We start from the raw sequence: 17,339 nt of genomic DNA, 5'->3' as shown, positions 1-17,339 counted from the left end.
TTTCAAAAAACATCGGTTTCACTCTCCCAAAACGCCGGATTCCGTGTGGACGAAACGCCTATCCAATAAAAAAATTTGTGCGACGGAAAAAAGAAAAATCTCGGAAATTTGTTGTTTCCCTCTCAAACGTGATTGGATTGTGCAGGCGCCACTGATTGGGACACAGCCTATCAGCAATCACATTCAGCTATCCGCCAAAGACTTCATAACAACTTATATAAAATAAAAAAAATGCTGAATAAAATATACATTTTAGTATATCACAACAAACACACAAAAAAATAAAATCCATAATAAAGTCGTAATTTTTGTTATTTTTAGACCAAAATGTATTTTCGATGCTTCAACAAATTCTAACGCACCCTCTGATGTCACATGGACTACTTTGATGATGTTTTTATTACCTTTCTGGACATGGACAGTATACCGTACATACATTTTTAAATGGAGGGACTGAAAGCTCTTGGACTAAATCTAAAAATATCTTAAAACTGTGTTCCGAAGATGAACGAGGAGGTCTTACGGGAATTTGGAATGACAGTGAGGGTGAGTAATTTAATGACATAATTGTAATATTTGGGTGAACTAACCCTTTAAAACTCTAGCAGAGGTTTGTCAGAGCGTTGCCATTGTGCGCAAGTGAGAAATGTTAAATAAAGCAACATGGTAAAAAGATGAAAATGACTTGATTTACTTTCAATTCCTTTTACATTCTCCAAGGTATTAACATTAAAATTTTTCATAACTCCATGTAGGACGTTTCTGTACATAAATGTAAGCACTGTGGCAGTAGTAATGCAATATTTAGAAAATGTACTCTTGTACTCTTGATACTCAAGTACTTTTAAAAACAAGTACTTCGTGTACTGCAAAGTGGTAGACATCTGACTGTAGTACTTTTACTTGTTCTTGAGTAAAATTTAGCAGGGGGTATCTGTACTTTTACTCAAGTAATGAAGCTGTGTACTCTGTCCGCCTCTGGTAATCAGTAATTATGTCCCCACTGCAGGGGTGGAGCCAGACAATGTAAACATTCGGTGCTTAGCCCAAACCTAGGGGGGTCCAGGGACATACTCCCCCAGTAGAGCCTACAACCTATTTTGTATTTAATTGTTCTCCAGTTGTAGTGAATCCAAAACACCAAAAATGTTAAGGATGACTAATTTTAACCCCTGGCAACTAAAAGAGGCAAGTTTCTCTTAATAACACCTAACGTTAACTGGCTAGCTAGCCAGCAATACAGTCATGTAACTCAAGTGTTACAACAGCGGATTTACAAACCTGTAACACTTGCCCGCGGTTCGTCTGACGCTGCTTCTGAATCTCTCTCCGGCCGATGAGGTTAATGTCCATAATGTTAATTTCAGCCGGTTAGCCAGTGAGCTCGCTATGACGCTGGTGAAATAAAAAAGCCCGCCAGCACCTGATGACAATGATGAAAAAGAAGATTTATTTTCTTCTTTGTTAATTTTTATTGGCAGTTGGCAAACTAGCTGAGTGATGCACGATGCATTACCGTCCGCCACCACGCACGGTAATAGAGCTTTTGTTTCATTTTTTGCCATTCCAGTCTGAAAGACTGAGAGGAAATGAAACAAAGTTGAAGTTATTTAAAAAAAAACTAAAAGATTTGGGGCTTTTGACAGAACATTCGGGGCTTAAGCCCAATTAGCCACCCCCCCACTCCGCCCCTGCCCCTGCCCCTGCCCCTGCCCCACTGGATGCATCCAATGCCTTGTTTGTAATGGGTTTTATTGTTTTTTGTCTCGTTGCGCCAGGACACGGCATCACAGTATGGTAAGGGGCATAACATAAATCATAACATTTCCATCACATGCTTGAGGCATTTGGCCAATCACAAGGCACTGCATAGCTGGCCAATCAGTGTACACCTTGCTTTTCAGAACGATGAGCTTTATAAAATCGACGCGCTTCAGAAAGGCGGGGCATAGTGGAGCAAAGGGAAGTCGTGACCTAATGGTTAGAGAGTCTGACTCCCAATCGAAGGGTTGTGAGTTCGAGTCTCGGGCCGGCAGGAATTGTAGGTGGGAGGAGTGAATGTACAGCGCTCTCTCCACCCTCAATACCATGACTTAGGTGCCCTTGAGCAAGGCACTGAACCCCCCAACTGCTCCCCGGGCGCCGCAGCATAAAATGGCTGCCCACTGCTCCGGGTGTGTGTTCACAGTGTGTGTGTGTGTGTGTGTGTTCACTGCTCTGTGTGTGTGCACTTCGGATGGGTTAAATGCAGAGCACAAATTCTGAGTATGGGTCACCATACTTGGCTGAATGTCACGTCACTACTTTATGTGGAAAATAAGGTTTTTTTTTTTTTATTTTTTTTTTTTTTTTTTTACCTTAAACTGCATTAACACATTGCATTACACTAAATACACAAAATAATATTCTATTTAGCAATGTCATATGACTCCTTTAAACACTTGACTTGTGGCATCTCATTAGCCTAAATAAATAATGGCATATATATAAAGGCATATTGGCATACATCCTTCCGTCATATATCCTTTCAGCAAGTTATGACCAGCCGCTATAGCCACATCATAGACTTTGAGATATAAGTAAATCTGTTTTCAAACACTCTTGTTGAAACTGCAAAAAATATGCCCTGGAAAGCAAAGCAGTTTCTTAAGAACATAATGGTGCAAAAAGACACCATCTGAGACTGTAAAACCACAATGTTCTGCGCATGCACCATTATGGTGATTATGGAGAGACTCTCCACTGAGAGCCATTCAGGAGCTACACAGTGAACTTTAACTTCTCCAGCTGCAGGTGCCAAACCATCCCACAAACCTGAACGAGTATGTCGCACCTAACAAGAATCTTCCAAGAAGGTGTGTCCAATAGGGTTACAAATAGGGTTACCCACAGCAGATTGGGCCACATTGGCACAATCAACAAGTCCAAATCCTTGTTCTCCTTCACTATGTGCAACACTTGGTTCAGCAATTTGATAAGAAGCAAAGCATACTTGAGGCCCTGTAGTCACCTGTGAGCTATACACTCCCAGGGGAGATTTAGCCAGCAGCCATATCACCCTGTAGCCTAAGACTGTTTGCCCACTGAAGCTAAGCAGGTTTGAGTCTGGTCAGTACCTGGATGGGAGACCTCCTGGGAAAACTAGGTTGCTGCTGGAAGAGGTGTTAGTGAGGCCAGCAGGGGGTGCTCACCCTGTGGTCTGTGTGGGTCCTAATGCCCCAGTATAGTGATGGGCACACTTTACTGTCAAAAAAGCACCGTCCTTCAGATGAGACGTTAAACCGAGGTCCTGACTTTCTGTGGTCATTAAAAATCCCAGGATGTCTTTCGAAAAGAGTAGAGGTGTGACCTTGGCAACCTGGCCAAATTCACCCACTGGCCTCTGACCATCATGGCCTCCTAACAATCCTTATATCTACTGATTGATTTCATCACTCTGTCCCCTCTCCACCAATAAGCTGTTGTTTGGTGGGCGTTCTGGTGCACTATGGCTGCTGTTGCATCATCCAGGTGGATGCTGCACACTGGTGTTGGATGAGGTGATACTCCCTCACAATGTAGAGCGCTTTGAGTGCTTAGAAAAGCAGAAAAGCCCTATATAAATGTAATGAATTATTATTTATTATTATTAAGTCCACTCCCAAAAGCCTCAGCACCATCTAAAGATTCCACCTCCATTCCATAATACATGACACGGTGATAAGAAGCAATTTAAACACTGCATGCATCTTTCAAGTCTACTGTCAGAAACCAGTCCATCTTGACATTATTGATTGTAACTACCTTAGAGAGTGTCTCTATGATATGACATTACACACAGATTGCCCGTGAGTATAAATAGGTGCCTGAATTATACGTCATCAACTCTTATGTCTGAAAAAGGCACACAGGCAAGTCTGAGGCATGGCATAATTGCATTCCCTTTCTCATTGTGTGCAGAGCACAAACAGCCGGACCTGCTGCCACATATGACTTGCTAATTATCCGTGAGGTGATTGACAAGGCATATGGGGCAGCGGGTCAAGCTTAGACAGCAAGACTGGAGCCTTCAAAGAGGATGCCTCACTCTGCAAAAGATAGTTAGCCAGCAAATCTTCACATATCCTCGCTCGTACAGTCCTTACACATTTGCACAACTGGAATGTTGGAAAGTAAAAAATGTGAGCCACTACATCCAAAAATACCCCACGTGTGGGGCTGACAGAAGGAGAGGGCCAATGATCACTGTTTCCTCCCAAATAGATTAAAAAGTATCTAGGTTAGCATCCAGGTTTATGAAGAGGATATACAGCCTTATTGCCCTTTAAAATCTGGTATAAATGTGTAGACTTTTAGTTTGCTTAAGGGACATAAACAGTTGAATGGATGAAAATTTCCAACAGCTATTGACAGATGATGACACCATTTTTGTACTTTTTGTACTTACCGAATTGTAAGAGACTGTTTCATGTCTGATGATTGTGTCATCTAAATTAATATACTGTTTGTACAAGAAGCACAAAAGGCTAAGAATCAAGACAAAATGAATCCAATGCTAATTTATTTAGTTTTTCTATCTCTTCACCAGGTGCGGTCTTTGTATTATCCAGCCTGCTATTATTACAAACAGTCTCCTCTTGCCCCAAGGAGTGTTCATGTGACACTCATGCCAAAGTGGTGGACTGCCGAGGACGAGGATTATATGATATCCCACATAAACTTCATCAAGACACCCTGGAGCTGTATCTTCAAAATAACCGTCTGCGAGGCCTGGGCTCCATGTCCTTTCGAGAGACACCACAACTTCAAATTCTGGACCTAGCAAACAATACAATCACAACGCTTTCCCCAAGTTCCCTTTTGGGACTTAAAAGCTTAAAGGTCCTCAGCTTGGCCAATAACTCTATTCGGGAAGTTGATCGACGCCTTCTGGTTTCAATAAGAAATCTAACCATATTGGACTTGTCCTTTAACACCATAGGTGGTCTACCAGGAGCTCTTGCTGATAGTTTCCACTTTCTGACCCATCTGTCACTCCATTACAATCGGCTAACTAAGCTGGACCGCATACACCTTGAGGCTCTTGGTAAACTTAAAGTTCTGCAGCTGAAGGGCAATCCTTGGAGATGTGACTGTCATCTGATAGGACTCAAACTATGGTTGGAGACATTTGCATTCAAAGGTAACAAAATGGTCAAATCCACAATAGAGTGTTTATTGTGACTGCTAGAAAGAAGAAGAAGAATATATATATATATATATATATATATATATATATATATATATATATATATATATATATACTGTGTGTATATATATATAATATTATACGTTATATTATATATAACATTAATACATAGCTAAAAAAATTGTTTTTCTCAAATGAAGGATGCAAGTAAGAATAGTTATAAATTATGACAATTCTGCTGAAATATATGTATATATTGTTATTATTTTTATACAGTATATTATTAAATAATAAAAGCAAAAAGTCAGAATAAGTTCTCATTTTCTATCACAAAGAAAAAATTATAATAAAGTGTTAAGCCCTTTGTAAAGTTTAGCTTGAGTGCCCTGTCTTGCACTCCGCCAGTGCCATTCTTTTCTAGGTAGGCGTGAATGAGTTAATCGCATTGAAAAGGAAACAAGTAGATTTAGCTCAAAGGGAATTATGATATTATAGGGAATTTTGACAGAATCACTGTTCTATGGCTGATCAACTGAATCTCCAGCAATTCATTGAATGGACTGTATAACATCAACTCTGCAATGGATAATTAATATTTAAAGTATCTTGAAAACATTATTTATTAGCTTGTTATCAAGCTTGGCAGTTTAAAACATTAACTTGTAAGCACAAAACACAAGATGCCTCTTTTTTCAATATATATAAGACTTTACTGGACTAATCAAAGACATATAAACTAATCAAACACACACACTCACTCACTCACACATTTACAGAAGTTACAAAAATAGAGAAAGTGAGAAAAGAATGAGTCTTGGAGAGTGAAAATGTGAAATCCCCAGTTTATAGTTATATATGCAATTTCTTAGACCTGAACAACCATCAGACATTTAATTAACCCTCGTTTCTCAATGAGGCTATTAAATTTCATATTAAATGCACCAGGGGCCTGTTTCATAAAACAAGTTTACCAAATAGGATGAAGACATTTTAACATAGCATGGTGCCATGCAGCCTTACTGTCTGGTATTATGACAGCTGTACCTTTTATGGTTATTAGTAAAAGATTAAAACAGTACCATCTAAAATTGCTCTTTAAAGCATTAAAGCATTAAAAACACTAAACTTAAGTTAAAACCAGTGAATTAAAAATGAAAATAAATAATATAAATCAGACTACATTTTAACTGATAAGAGGAACACACATTAACTCATTTAAGATAGCAGGGCTGTATTAGCAGCTTACATTTGATTTACAGTTACTGCAATGATAAAAAATAAACTTATATGTAGGATTAAAATTCTACATGCATCACATTTAATGTCCAACAACAAATATTTTAGCAGAGTGCATATTTTATTCAGAATTATTGCACCATTATTCTATTGCGCTCAGTCCATGTAGTGCGCTTGCGTGCAGCAACGCTCATCACTTGGGTAAGTCTCACCCACTCCTGACAGCAAAATGGATATATTTGCATGACTTTCTAACATTTACAGATGAAAAATATATTTGTGATGTGTCAGTTATGCACAGAGGAAAACACAATGTTTCAAATGCATTAAAAAGCACAAATATTCGCTGTTTGCAATGGTGGATCGATTTGATCCATGATCTACATTAAGGGCTGCTTAACAATAAGCGTGCACATCAAATTATCCTGATTCATTGAACCTGGATCGAATTAGTGAGATTGCGTGAACTTAAATTTTTGTGTATGAAACTGCTTTAGTCCTGATTGATTTGTTACGTTATTTTAAGAAAGGTTTTGGACGTTAATGTCCACTTTTCTTAGCGTCTTTTATGAAACAGCCCCAAGTTCAGCTAGAATCTGAAGGTTTACTTGCATTGCCCATGTTTATAAGTATTCCCTTTTTATGGCGTCCTTGCAGACCATCAAGGTTGTTGATTCACTAGAGGTCTAGTAGTCATCCGGAGTGATGTCTTTGGTACTCACTCATTGGGTCGTTTGCTGAAGAACATTGCAGAGTTGTGACCTGGTTGAAGTTTGGGTGGTGGACGCAGATGAGGTTGAACTCGGAGACACGGCTTTACAACACAACTTAACTCAGAACACGAAACTCTCATTGGAAAAGAAAAGAAACTAAAGTAAATAGAAAAGAAAACAAATGTGAGAATGAGACTAGATGGCTTATTTCCTAATGATGGTAGATGGGCAGCAGACATGAAGGCCAGGAAGCCTAAAACCCCAAAAAGGTGACAATGGAATGAACAACGTTCCAGTGGTTACAGACATGACTTGTTCATGTCATGGGGTTTTAAATTCGTCTGTTAGACACATCTCTAATGGTGTTTTGACCAATAGACATTGTTTTAGCTAGGTGTGTTACTATATTTATCCTCCCAATACATAAATCAACATGTTACCTTATTAGTCCTATCTTGGGCCTCTTCGTAGAATTTGGCTCTTTGTGTTGTTATAAACACTGTTCTGATCTAACCTTAAATTGACAGATTCGCTCTGATATCCTACAGCATATCTCACAATTGGATTGGTTGATCAGCTGGTGTACAGTTTTAATGCAGCTGGCAATCGGGAGTAGGCTCCAGATTTGGGCTGCACCTGTTAGAGATCCATGGATTATCCCTCCAGTCGGCAAATCATGGAACAAGTTTTTGCATCCAACTTGGATGTCTCTTTTGAACTACTGCCGTGAGTTTATTTGAAAGGTTGGAGCATGGGGTGACCCGCTGTTTAATTCATGACTGGGATAGTGGAATTTATTTCCACGACTTTCACATACCGTCAACAAACTTATTACACAAACAATTCTGCTAAATCTACATCTACACTGTTTTGCTCAGTTTTGTTCATGGCTTGCTCCACGCAGGGATAGAAAGAGCAGTTCTCTGGTTACCAGTCCTGAGCTTTACATAAGGGCTTTTTACATTAGTTAACCTTGCATCATTCTAAACTCGGGGTAAGCAAAATTAAGTACACTTATAACTCAATTTTACAGTACACTGCTCATAATTAACAATTTATCCTGGGTATTCATAAGCTTACATTTCAGATTTTACATTCCCCAGGTAAAAAGAGGCACTAAGACCGCTGATGAATTACAAGTGTGAAATATTCCTCTACCCAAGGTTAAAAGTAGGCTTTAGAACGAAGATGGGTTAAGCTCAATGTGAAAAGTCATATAGTTAAGACAAAATCCATTTGTTAGCCATTTCAGCTTCATCACTTTCTCTTGTTCTTAGGTGGAGTGGTCGACAGCGTCACATGTGTCCAGCCTCATCTCATGCTGGAACGAGACCTCCGGCACATTCCCTATGAACTTTTCCACTCCTGCATGATCACCAGCTACAGCTACCTGTTCGCCAACATCCACTACCTGGACAATAAGCATCGCATGCTCAGCGGACAACTCCATCCAAGCCCCAGATCACCATCCGGGGGTGATTTCAGCCCCTCAGGAGAAGCGATATTCCCTGAGTGTGAGGCCAAGCAGAGAACCCGGCCTGTGAACTACAGACACGCTATAGCCACAGTGGTCATCACAGGAGTAGTTTGTGGAATTGTGTGCTTGATGATGTTGGCAGCAGCTGTCTATGGATGTGCATATGCAGCAATTAATGCCAAGTACCAGAGGGAGCTGAAGAAAAAAGCAAAAGAGGCGGGTTCAGGAGATGAGCGGAAAAATATTGAAAGAGAGGAGCACAAGGAACCTCTGGAGTAGCGCGAAGATCAGCATCATATGATGTACATGAAGCGCAAATACACATCAAGGATACACTCCAGATTATTCACATACTGTTGTGCATCTACAAAGTTCCTTTTAGGGCAAGTCTGTGTACTTGGCACCCATATTGGCAATGCCCCTGGGCAGCTATTTTATAATTATGCAGATACAGGTCCTACCTGAAAGAGGAAACACGTAAATCTCCATCAAGTTTTTATTTCAAAAGCACATTTCTATTTGATCATATATAGAGTATACAGTGTACATACATACATACATACATACATACATATATATATATATATATATATATATATATGAAGAGTTCAGATGTAAAAGCCTCCAAGTACATCTGACGTTTTTCTTTAAAATGTTAATTTCTTTCTGGCTAGTATGTATAGGTTTCTATGTAAGTACTGGTACTTCTGAATTAAAGCTTGAGGTTGGAATTTAGCGCATTTGAAGTGAGATGTACTTGATGAACATATACTATATGTGGAGAGCATTCACTCAGTATCGTTGTCAAATTTTTGACCAAGATGTCTTTTAGAGGCTTTTGCATTGGAAATCTTCATATATATAGATGTATGAAGATACATATATATATATATATATATATATATATATATATATATATATATATATAAATATAAGGACTGAGTGTAAACTATTGTAAACTAAACGAGCCAATGCACATTGGCATGCAATTATTGCATCCAGCTGCCGCTGATCACAGTGTGAGTATATATGTATCTTCATCTTCATGTATCTTCCACCTAAATTAGGCTAGAAAAAAAAAAAAAATCAGGCTGGTCGAACAACCGCACATGCATGTTTTAGATTAAAAACAGCAGCTGATACTTTTAGCAAAAAGGCAGTTAAATATCTGTCAGTCTAAACAAACACTCATTCTATTTTATAGTACAAGTTCTTAGAATTTCAAACAGTTTTGTATTAGTAGTATATGTAAATTAGAAATGTGTACCTTTTCACCATGTTACCTGCACATACACTCTTAAAAATAAAGGTACTTCACAACGCCATAGAATAACCTTTTGGTCTAAATGATTCCATAATGAACCTTTAACATCTGAAGAATTTTTTTGTTTCACAAAAGGTTCTTTGTGGCAAAAAAAGGTTCTTCAGATTATAAAACGTCTCAGTTACGTATGGTAACCCTCATTCCCTGAAGGAGGGAACAGAGACATCACGATTGACCAATCTACTTTGAGTGTAAACTAAACGAGCCAATGCACATTGCAACTCAATCATATCACCCAGCTGCTGCTGATCACAGCGTGAGTATAATAAGGCAGTAGGTGCAATGCATACCAGGTTTTCGCTGAGGAGCCAAGCCGGTGACCCGGCGGCTCAGCGGTGGTACAGCAACCGTGGCGACGGGATGTAATGTCTCTGTTCCCTCCTTCAGGGAACGAGGGTTACCGTACGTAACCGAGACATTCCCTTTCAGTCAGTCACTCTCGACGTCACTTCGGTGACAGACGAATCGGGATCCCTACCAAAGCGCCATGGGTGCTGCCCCTTCCAGTGCCCTGTGCGAGCCGCCTGCACCCCTATTTGGTGTAGCCCGGGGCTCGGAACAAGTAGTTCCACTCACCACTGTCAAAGCACTACCTCACTATATGAGATTGGATAACACTGGGAAAACGTACCTGTTCCACTTGGAACAGGGATGCTGTGGAAGCCCCATCCTTCCCGAAGGAGTTTTTGGAAGCAAATACACATATAGCACCTGTTTAGGTGTATATGGAGAAAATTGAGGTGATGAAAACCCTCTTGGGAAGGCAGAAGTCTGCTGGGGGAACACAGGCTCTAAGGCTATACCGTGGACTATACACATATGAGTACTTCTTAGGTCTCAATATGGAACCCAGCCTTCCACGGTTCTCATGGATTCATCATAATGTTTCATTTCATTTATATGCTGATGATACCCAGTTGTACATACCATTGAAAGCTGGCGATACCATTGAACCCTTATTGGCCTGCCTTGGGGACATCAAGAAATGGTTGTCCAATAGCTTTCTTCGACTAAATGAAGATAAAACGGAAGTAATCATCTTTGGCCCCCCAAAGTTGAGAAGTGGTCTCATAAATGAGCTTGGCAAGCATTTCTCCTCAGTCTCATCCCAGGTCAGGAACCTTAGTGTCATTCTGGACTCTGAACTTTGCTTAACTAAGCAAATTAATAAAGTTGTCAAGAACAGTTTTTATCAGTTACAGATAATCTCAAGACTGAAATCATTTTTAACTTTTAATGACCTGGAGAAAGTCATTCATGCTTTTATTACCTCCCACGTTGAACACTGTAATTCATTATATTTGGGTCTTCCTCAGTCATCCAGATCTCTAAGATCTTCTGATAGAGCTCTCTTAGTTGTCCCTCGTTCACACTTAAAAACTAAGGGTCTCTGGAACCAACTGCCACTGGACATCCGCCTTGCACCTTCTATTACAACTTTTAAAATGAAGTTGAAAACATATCTTTACTCCCAGGCATTTTAATGGGATTTTATCTATGTTACATTGTTTTACTGTATCATCTGTTTTGTTTATTTTATGTTTATCTTTGACTTTGTTCAGCACGTTGGTCAGCTTTGCTGTGATAAATGTGCTAAATAAATAAACTTTACTTACTTACTTACTAAAGACTTCCCATTCACGGGGTCATGGTACGCAGCAATAGCGGCAACCTGGACTTTGAGGGTGGAGGGAAACAGCCTTCGCTCCAGTCCTTGCTGCAGAAAGGAAAGCACGACAGCAATCGGGCATCTTCGGGGGTCTTCTCAGCGAGAAGAACACCACTCGATGAACAGGTTCCACTTCAAGGCGTAAGCGTGTCTCTTAGACGGTGCTCTTGCCGAAGTGATGGTGTTCACTAGCTCCTGGGGTAGGTCACCTAGAACCTCTGTGTCCCGTCCAGGGACCAGACATGGAGTTTCAAAAGGTCTGAACACGGGTGCCAAACAGCGACCTCTACAGCCCTGGATGTCAGCGGAGACCAGGACAACTAGATGAGCCCCAGATACAGATCCCCTGTAAAGACCTTGTCTCAGATGACCACCGGGACAAGACCACAGGGACCAGTTGAGCCCTCTGCACAATCTGACTTTGCTGCAGCCTAGAATTGAACTGCTGGCCCCCCAACTGAGCCTGGTTTCTCCCAAGGTTTTTTATCGTTGACTTGATTGCAAATGATTGAACAGATACTATTTAAAATGAACTGAGCTGCATGATGACATCACTTAATTCAATGATGAACTGCCTTTAACTGTCATTTTGCATTATTGACACACTGTTTTCCTAATTCAGCTAACTTGAATTGACTTGACTTGACTGGACTTGACTTGACTTGACTGGGGCGGGGCGCTGAGAACCAGCACGATCCACCTCGAGAAACCAATCATCCCACCTCGAGGGCTCAGGACATGGTGGAGATTTCCACCCTCTCGATGGCCCGGGAAAGCATAGCTGTCATCTCTGGATCCCGGAGGGTGGCAGCGCAGCCGAATCTTCATCGGACAGCTCTATATGAAAGAGACATTTGACTGAATAGTTCTTTGTAGAACCAAAAATGGTTCTTCTATGGCATCGCTTGAAGAACCTTTTGAAGCACCTTTATTTTTAAGAGTGTAGTGCATTATGGGTGCTGAAGTATCCCTACTGAAAGGCAATGCCACGGCCCATTTTCTCCTTTTTTTTTCTGTACTCATGTAGCTAAAAAAAAAAAAAAAAAAAAAAAGCCTTCCTACTGCATAAGGCTCATCTTGCCAGCAGTAAATGATCCCTTTAACTGGCCAACACAATGCTGCCAAATTGTAGCCAGCTCACAGTTTTTGGCCTACTACAGATTTCAAACTTATTTCAAGGCAAAGAAAATTCTTATTATTTTTTTTTTCAATACTGGGAAAATATTTGTGAAATAAATTGCAAATTGGGAAGAGAATGATTGTGTAGTTAAGGCACAAAGTTCCTGATTAGTTCTCAAAAAAAAAAAAAAAAAAAAATTCTTTAATTGCGTGCAGGGTTACAATCAGGTTTCAGGTGTAATCCCTCGAATGAACTGAACTGCAGGACATCCATTCCCACAGCTCTCATATTAAGCAATGCAACCTTGCCTTTTAATTTTTCAATATGTGGTCTGTCGTTGCCCCCTCGTACAGTCTCTGTTATCTATTGTAACTTTTAAAATGATAAGACTGAAAACTGAGGGGATACTCCCCTACTGCTGTTTACACTATTACAGCTCTATGGATAAAGCAACATTAATTCCCACTGAGCTTTAGTTAGGCCAAAGATTTATGTGAACATATCACACTTGTGTGTTTTAATCCTATCCTATTTCACTTGTTTCCCCCTTTTCTCCTAAACAGGGGGGAAAACAGTTGTATGAATGGCTGATTCTAATACACATATTGCAATTCTGCTCGTGAAACAGAAATCACAAAGTCACACAAGTTATTTACAGTCTATTGCATAATTTAAGATCTTTAATCAAAAATATGATAAATTATCATGAATGGATGATCAGTTCATAATTAGGTCATGTAGACAGATCCATGTAAATATACAGATATAAACAGTGGAAAAAGAGAATCTGAGCTCTTGAGAAATGAGATGACAAGTAGGAAATAGTGATATAGATGGCTTGTGATGGAATATACAAGATTATATAAACGTGCATATAAAAGGTCGACCTATCAGATATGATCTATGTATGTTATACAACAACAGAGCACAGAGCTAAGCAATATATTGTACATTAGTAAAGTTTACATGTTCTGCAAGGTGCAACATACTATACATGCTAAAAATCTCAAAATATTTTTTAAATAACAATGTTAATTATTATTATTATTATTATTATTATTATTATTATTATTATTGTTATCATCATCATCATAAAAGCAATCTTTTTGGTAAGTACAGTGAATATAAATAAACTCAAAAACTCACATCAAACACAAACAAAAAACAAAAAAAATTCAATAAAAATAATAATAATTCAATTTTAATTTAATGCTATGGCTGTCATCAAGCACAAATCACATTCAAGTTGTGATTATAGGTAAAAATCCTGTAAACTGGCCTTTAAAACACATCAAGGACACGCACACATGCCCCAGTTACACAAAAGTGTTCTGTCATCAGCATGTCAGGCTGCATTTGTGTGCTGCAATGAACATGCAAAACTGAGCCGTATCACATCGGAAGCACTGTAAGAAAATTATTTTAAGAAATATATATAATTATTGTTTTCAAATCAACGAACACTCACTGAACCAGAAAGCTTAATTTGTCATATATCTGTGGTATACAGTATGTGTATGTACCTGTATGAAAAAAAAAAAAATTGTTAAATATGTTCATTAGTTACTAGCATTAAAGCATAATAATAAAAGATGTAAAAGATACATAAAATGTAAAATATATACAATAAACAACATGAAACACTGTATAGAACTTGATTTTAGTTGTGTGTATTTCTGTTCCATCAAAACAATTAATCATGTGCTGTAGAGGGTGAAAATCTGTCTGTTCATCTTCATTTCTCTGTCAGTTATAACATGAATCATTTGTGCATGAGGGTATGTGTGTGTGCGTGTATGTGTGTAAGTGAGTGAGTGCCCCTCCAGGCTTATGTTCAAGCAGACAATTTCTAATTTTCTCTGTGTTATTCTCTTTCCTTTCATCCATTCCTACTGTTTGTATAGTGTTACTTTTTGCTCACATGGATTATGTCTTAAGTTCTCCATCTCACAATCCCTCTCATATATATATATATATATATATATATATATATATATATATATATATATTCTTTCAGTGCACAAAATAAAAAAAAAACAAACAACAACAAAAATGTAAGATTCTGTAAAATGAGAAGTGATATTTATGCAAGGTTAAAGGACGAGTGTGGTACCTGCAGCGATAGCCGACTCTCTCTCATCCAACAAATGAATGGCGCTGCTGGCCAAAACCACACTCTTATTCTCAGAGCCTGAAACAGAGATACAGATAATTTACAACAAATAGTATAAAGAAGACCAGGCTAGCACTTTCTGTTTTAATGTGGAACTCAAGTGATTTTTGTATTCTACTGATCTCAAGCTCTAATTGGTTTTTTCCACATTTTCACGAGTTCACACTTACATATAATTAGCTGAAGTATTACAGTGCATATTTGGCGTGCTGTCCGGGGAAGGGCTCCGAGCCCGGGAATGGCCTGAATCTAGAGTACCCCCCCATATAAACGTGTAAAATAAACTCTAAGTGGAGGAGATGGTGTGGAGGGGGGATGCTGATAAACCGTCAATGGATGGGGTAAGTCAGCTGTATTTATACCCTAGTGTTGATTATCTTAAGTGTGCTCCACCTTTGCTAATTAGGCTAAGTATCTGACGTGCTCCTCCCGAACCTTGTTAATAAAACATCATTTCACGAGTTCACACTTGCATATAATTAGTTGAAGTATTATAGTGCATATTTGGCGTGCTGTCCGGGGAAGGGCTCCAAGCTCGGGACCCACCCAAACCTAAAATAAACCCACCCACCCCAAAAAGCAATAGCAAAGGGACAGCTGCCAGACTAAGGACCCCCCCACAATAGCATTGAGATCTGGTGGGGGCTGATATTTGGAAAGTCAGCTGGTTGGCAGGCCGGAAGAGCCTATGTACTCCGGTGGGAGCGACTTATGCGTTTGGAAATGTAGGCCCTACCAGCTGCTGGTATCAAACTTCGTGATTTGGGGCGCCCGGTCGGGAGGGCTCGAGCCGTTGCTCAACCAGAGCACCTCACTGCACTGGAACGGATGAGCCCTACCGGCCGATGAAGGAGGAGCAGCGTGATTGAATAGCCCGACCAGGAGGGCCCCAGTTGCCTCGACTGGAATAGGTCACGGTGTTGGCATACGGGCCCTACTGGCTGATGAGCCCCTGCTAATCAGTGGGCAACCAGGGCAAATAACTGACCGAGAGGGCCCATGAAGCCTCCGACTGGAGATCGAGACTCGGGACGACGGATGTGTAGGTCCTCTCATTTGAGCAGATAAACAGGCTTTGGGCCGCCGGCAAAGAGGACTCTAGCAACATCTGACGGGAGATCAATACTCATGGCATCAGATGGATAAGACCTGTTTGTGGGCAGCAAGTCAAGAAACCCAACCGGGAGCACTCACGCGGACATCTGATGCAAGCACAATACTCAACTGCATCAGACGGGTAAGCCTTGCTGGCCTGGGAGTGGGAAAAGGAAAACCCGACTGCGCGGGCTCTTGCAGCATCCGATGGGAGATCAGGACTCAGGAAATTGAATGGGTAAGCCTCACCAGGTGGGGGGAAAAGATTTGGACAGTGTTTGGCAGGCGGTCGAGACTCTTAATGTCATACGGCTGAGCATCGCCATCCGTCAAAAAGGAACGAAAAGTTAGGTGGCCGTGAGACTCTCGCCGACGTCCGATGGGAGCTCAATACTCAAGGCATCGAACGGGTAAGCCTCGCCGACCGTAGAAAGGAAAAGGTAAGGTTGTAACAGACAAGCCTGTTACTAAGTATTTTGTCTGCAGTTTTCCTCCTTACTGCTAGGGGTGCTATGGCACCTAAATTAGCTCCTTAAGTAAAGGTGCTGCAGTAGAGGAAGTTAGCAGAATAGCGGTAGCAGAAAGCATGGCTTGACTGCATTTGTCCTATGTCCTGGTTGGGAAATGTTGTATTTCAAGCTCAACTTAAAGTAAGGATGTGTTTTCTTTCCTGTTTACTTAAAAACTTGTCTGTTAATGATATTTGTTGCCAAGACATTATTGATCATGTGTGTTGATATATGCTGAGCAATTAAAGTTGTGTTGGGTTTGATGTTAAAAGGTTGATACAGTTTATTTGTATGTATTTTAGAAGGACCCTTTATCGGTGACTTTAACACTGAATGTCGTGAGCTAAATATGGATTTAAAGCCCAGGTGGATGTAGGCTTGCGTCTTTTTGGCTTACTTATAGCTATACCTGATTTTCGAAGTGTCTGGAGCTTGTGAACTTTTTTGTTTGGAGTGAATTCATCGCCATAGTTGGATTATTCATTCGGCTAAGGGACAACTTCAACATTGGACATTGTCTGATGAACTTTTTACCCTCGGATAAGACTCTCGCACACACCCACTTTTTCACATTACTGAACTGTGCAACCTAATGCCCATTTTCTGCAATGCACCTATCCATTACAGGTCCTTCTCAAAAAATTAGCATATTGTGAAAAAGTTCATTATTTTCCATAATGTAATGATAAAAATTAAACTTTCATATATTTTAGATTCATTGCACACCAACTGAAATATTTCAGGTCTTTTATTGTTTTAATACTGATGATTTGGGCATACAGCTCATGAAAACCCAAAAATCTCAAAAAATTAGCATATTTCATCCAACCAATAAAAGAAAAGTGTTTTTAATACA

The 17,339-nt window shown here is 39.9% G+C and overlaps 1 protein-coding gene across 1 annotated transcript; it reads left to right on the top strand.

Moving 5' to 3' along the window:
• The first annotated feature begins 3,137 nt into the window (after window positions 1–3,137).
• Window positions 3,138–9,158, top strand: LOC109103500 (leucine-rich repeat and transmembrane domain-containing protein 1). The gene is made up of 2 exons (XM_019116908.2): window positions 3,138–5,161; window positions 8,394–9,158. The coding sequence occupies exons 1-2, from the start codon at window positions 4,759–4,761 to the stop codon at window positions 8,870–8,872; spliced, it is 882 nt and encodes a 293-aa protein (XP_018972453.2). The 5' UTR covers window positions 3,138–4,758; the 3' UTR covers window positions 8,873–9,158.
• The last annotated feature ends 8,181 nt before the right edge of the window (window positions 9,159–17,339 follow it).

Source organism: Cyprinus carpio, chromosome A8, assembly GCF_018340385.1.
Source record: "Cyprinus carpio isolate SPL01 chromosome A8, ASM1834038v1, whole genome shotgun sequence".
In the NCBI taxonomy this organism is placed as follows: domain Eukaryota; kingdom Metazoa; phylum Chordata; class Actinopteri; order Cypriniformes; family Cyprinidae; genus Cyprinus; species Cyprinus carpio.
This window is presented reverse-complemented; position numbering and strand designations above follow the sequence as displayed.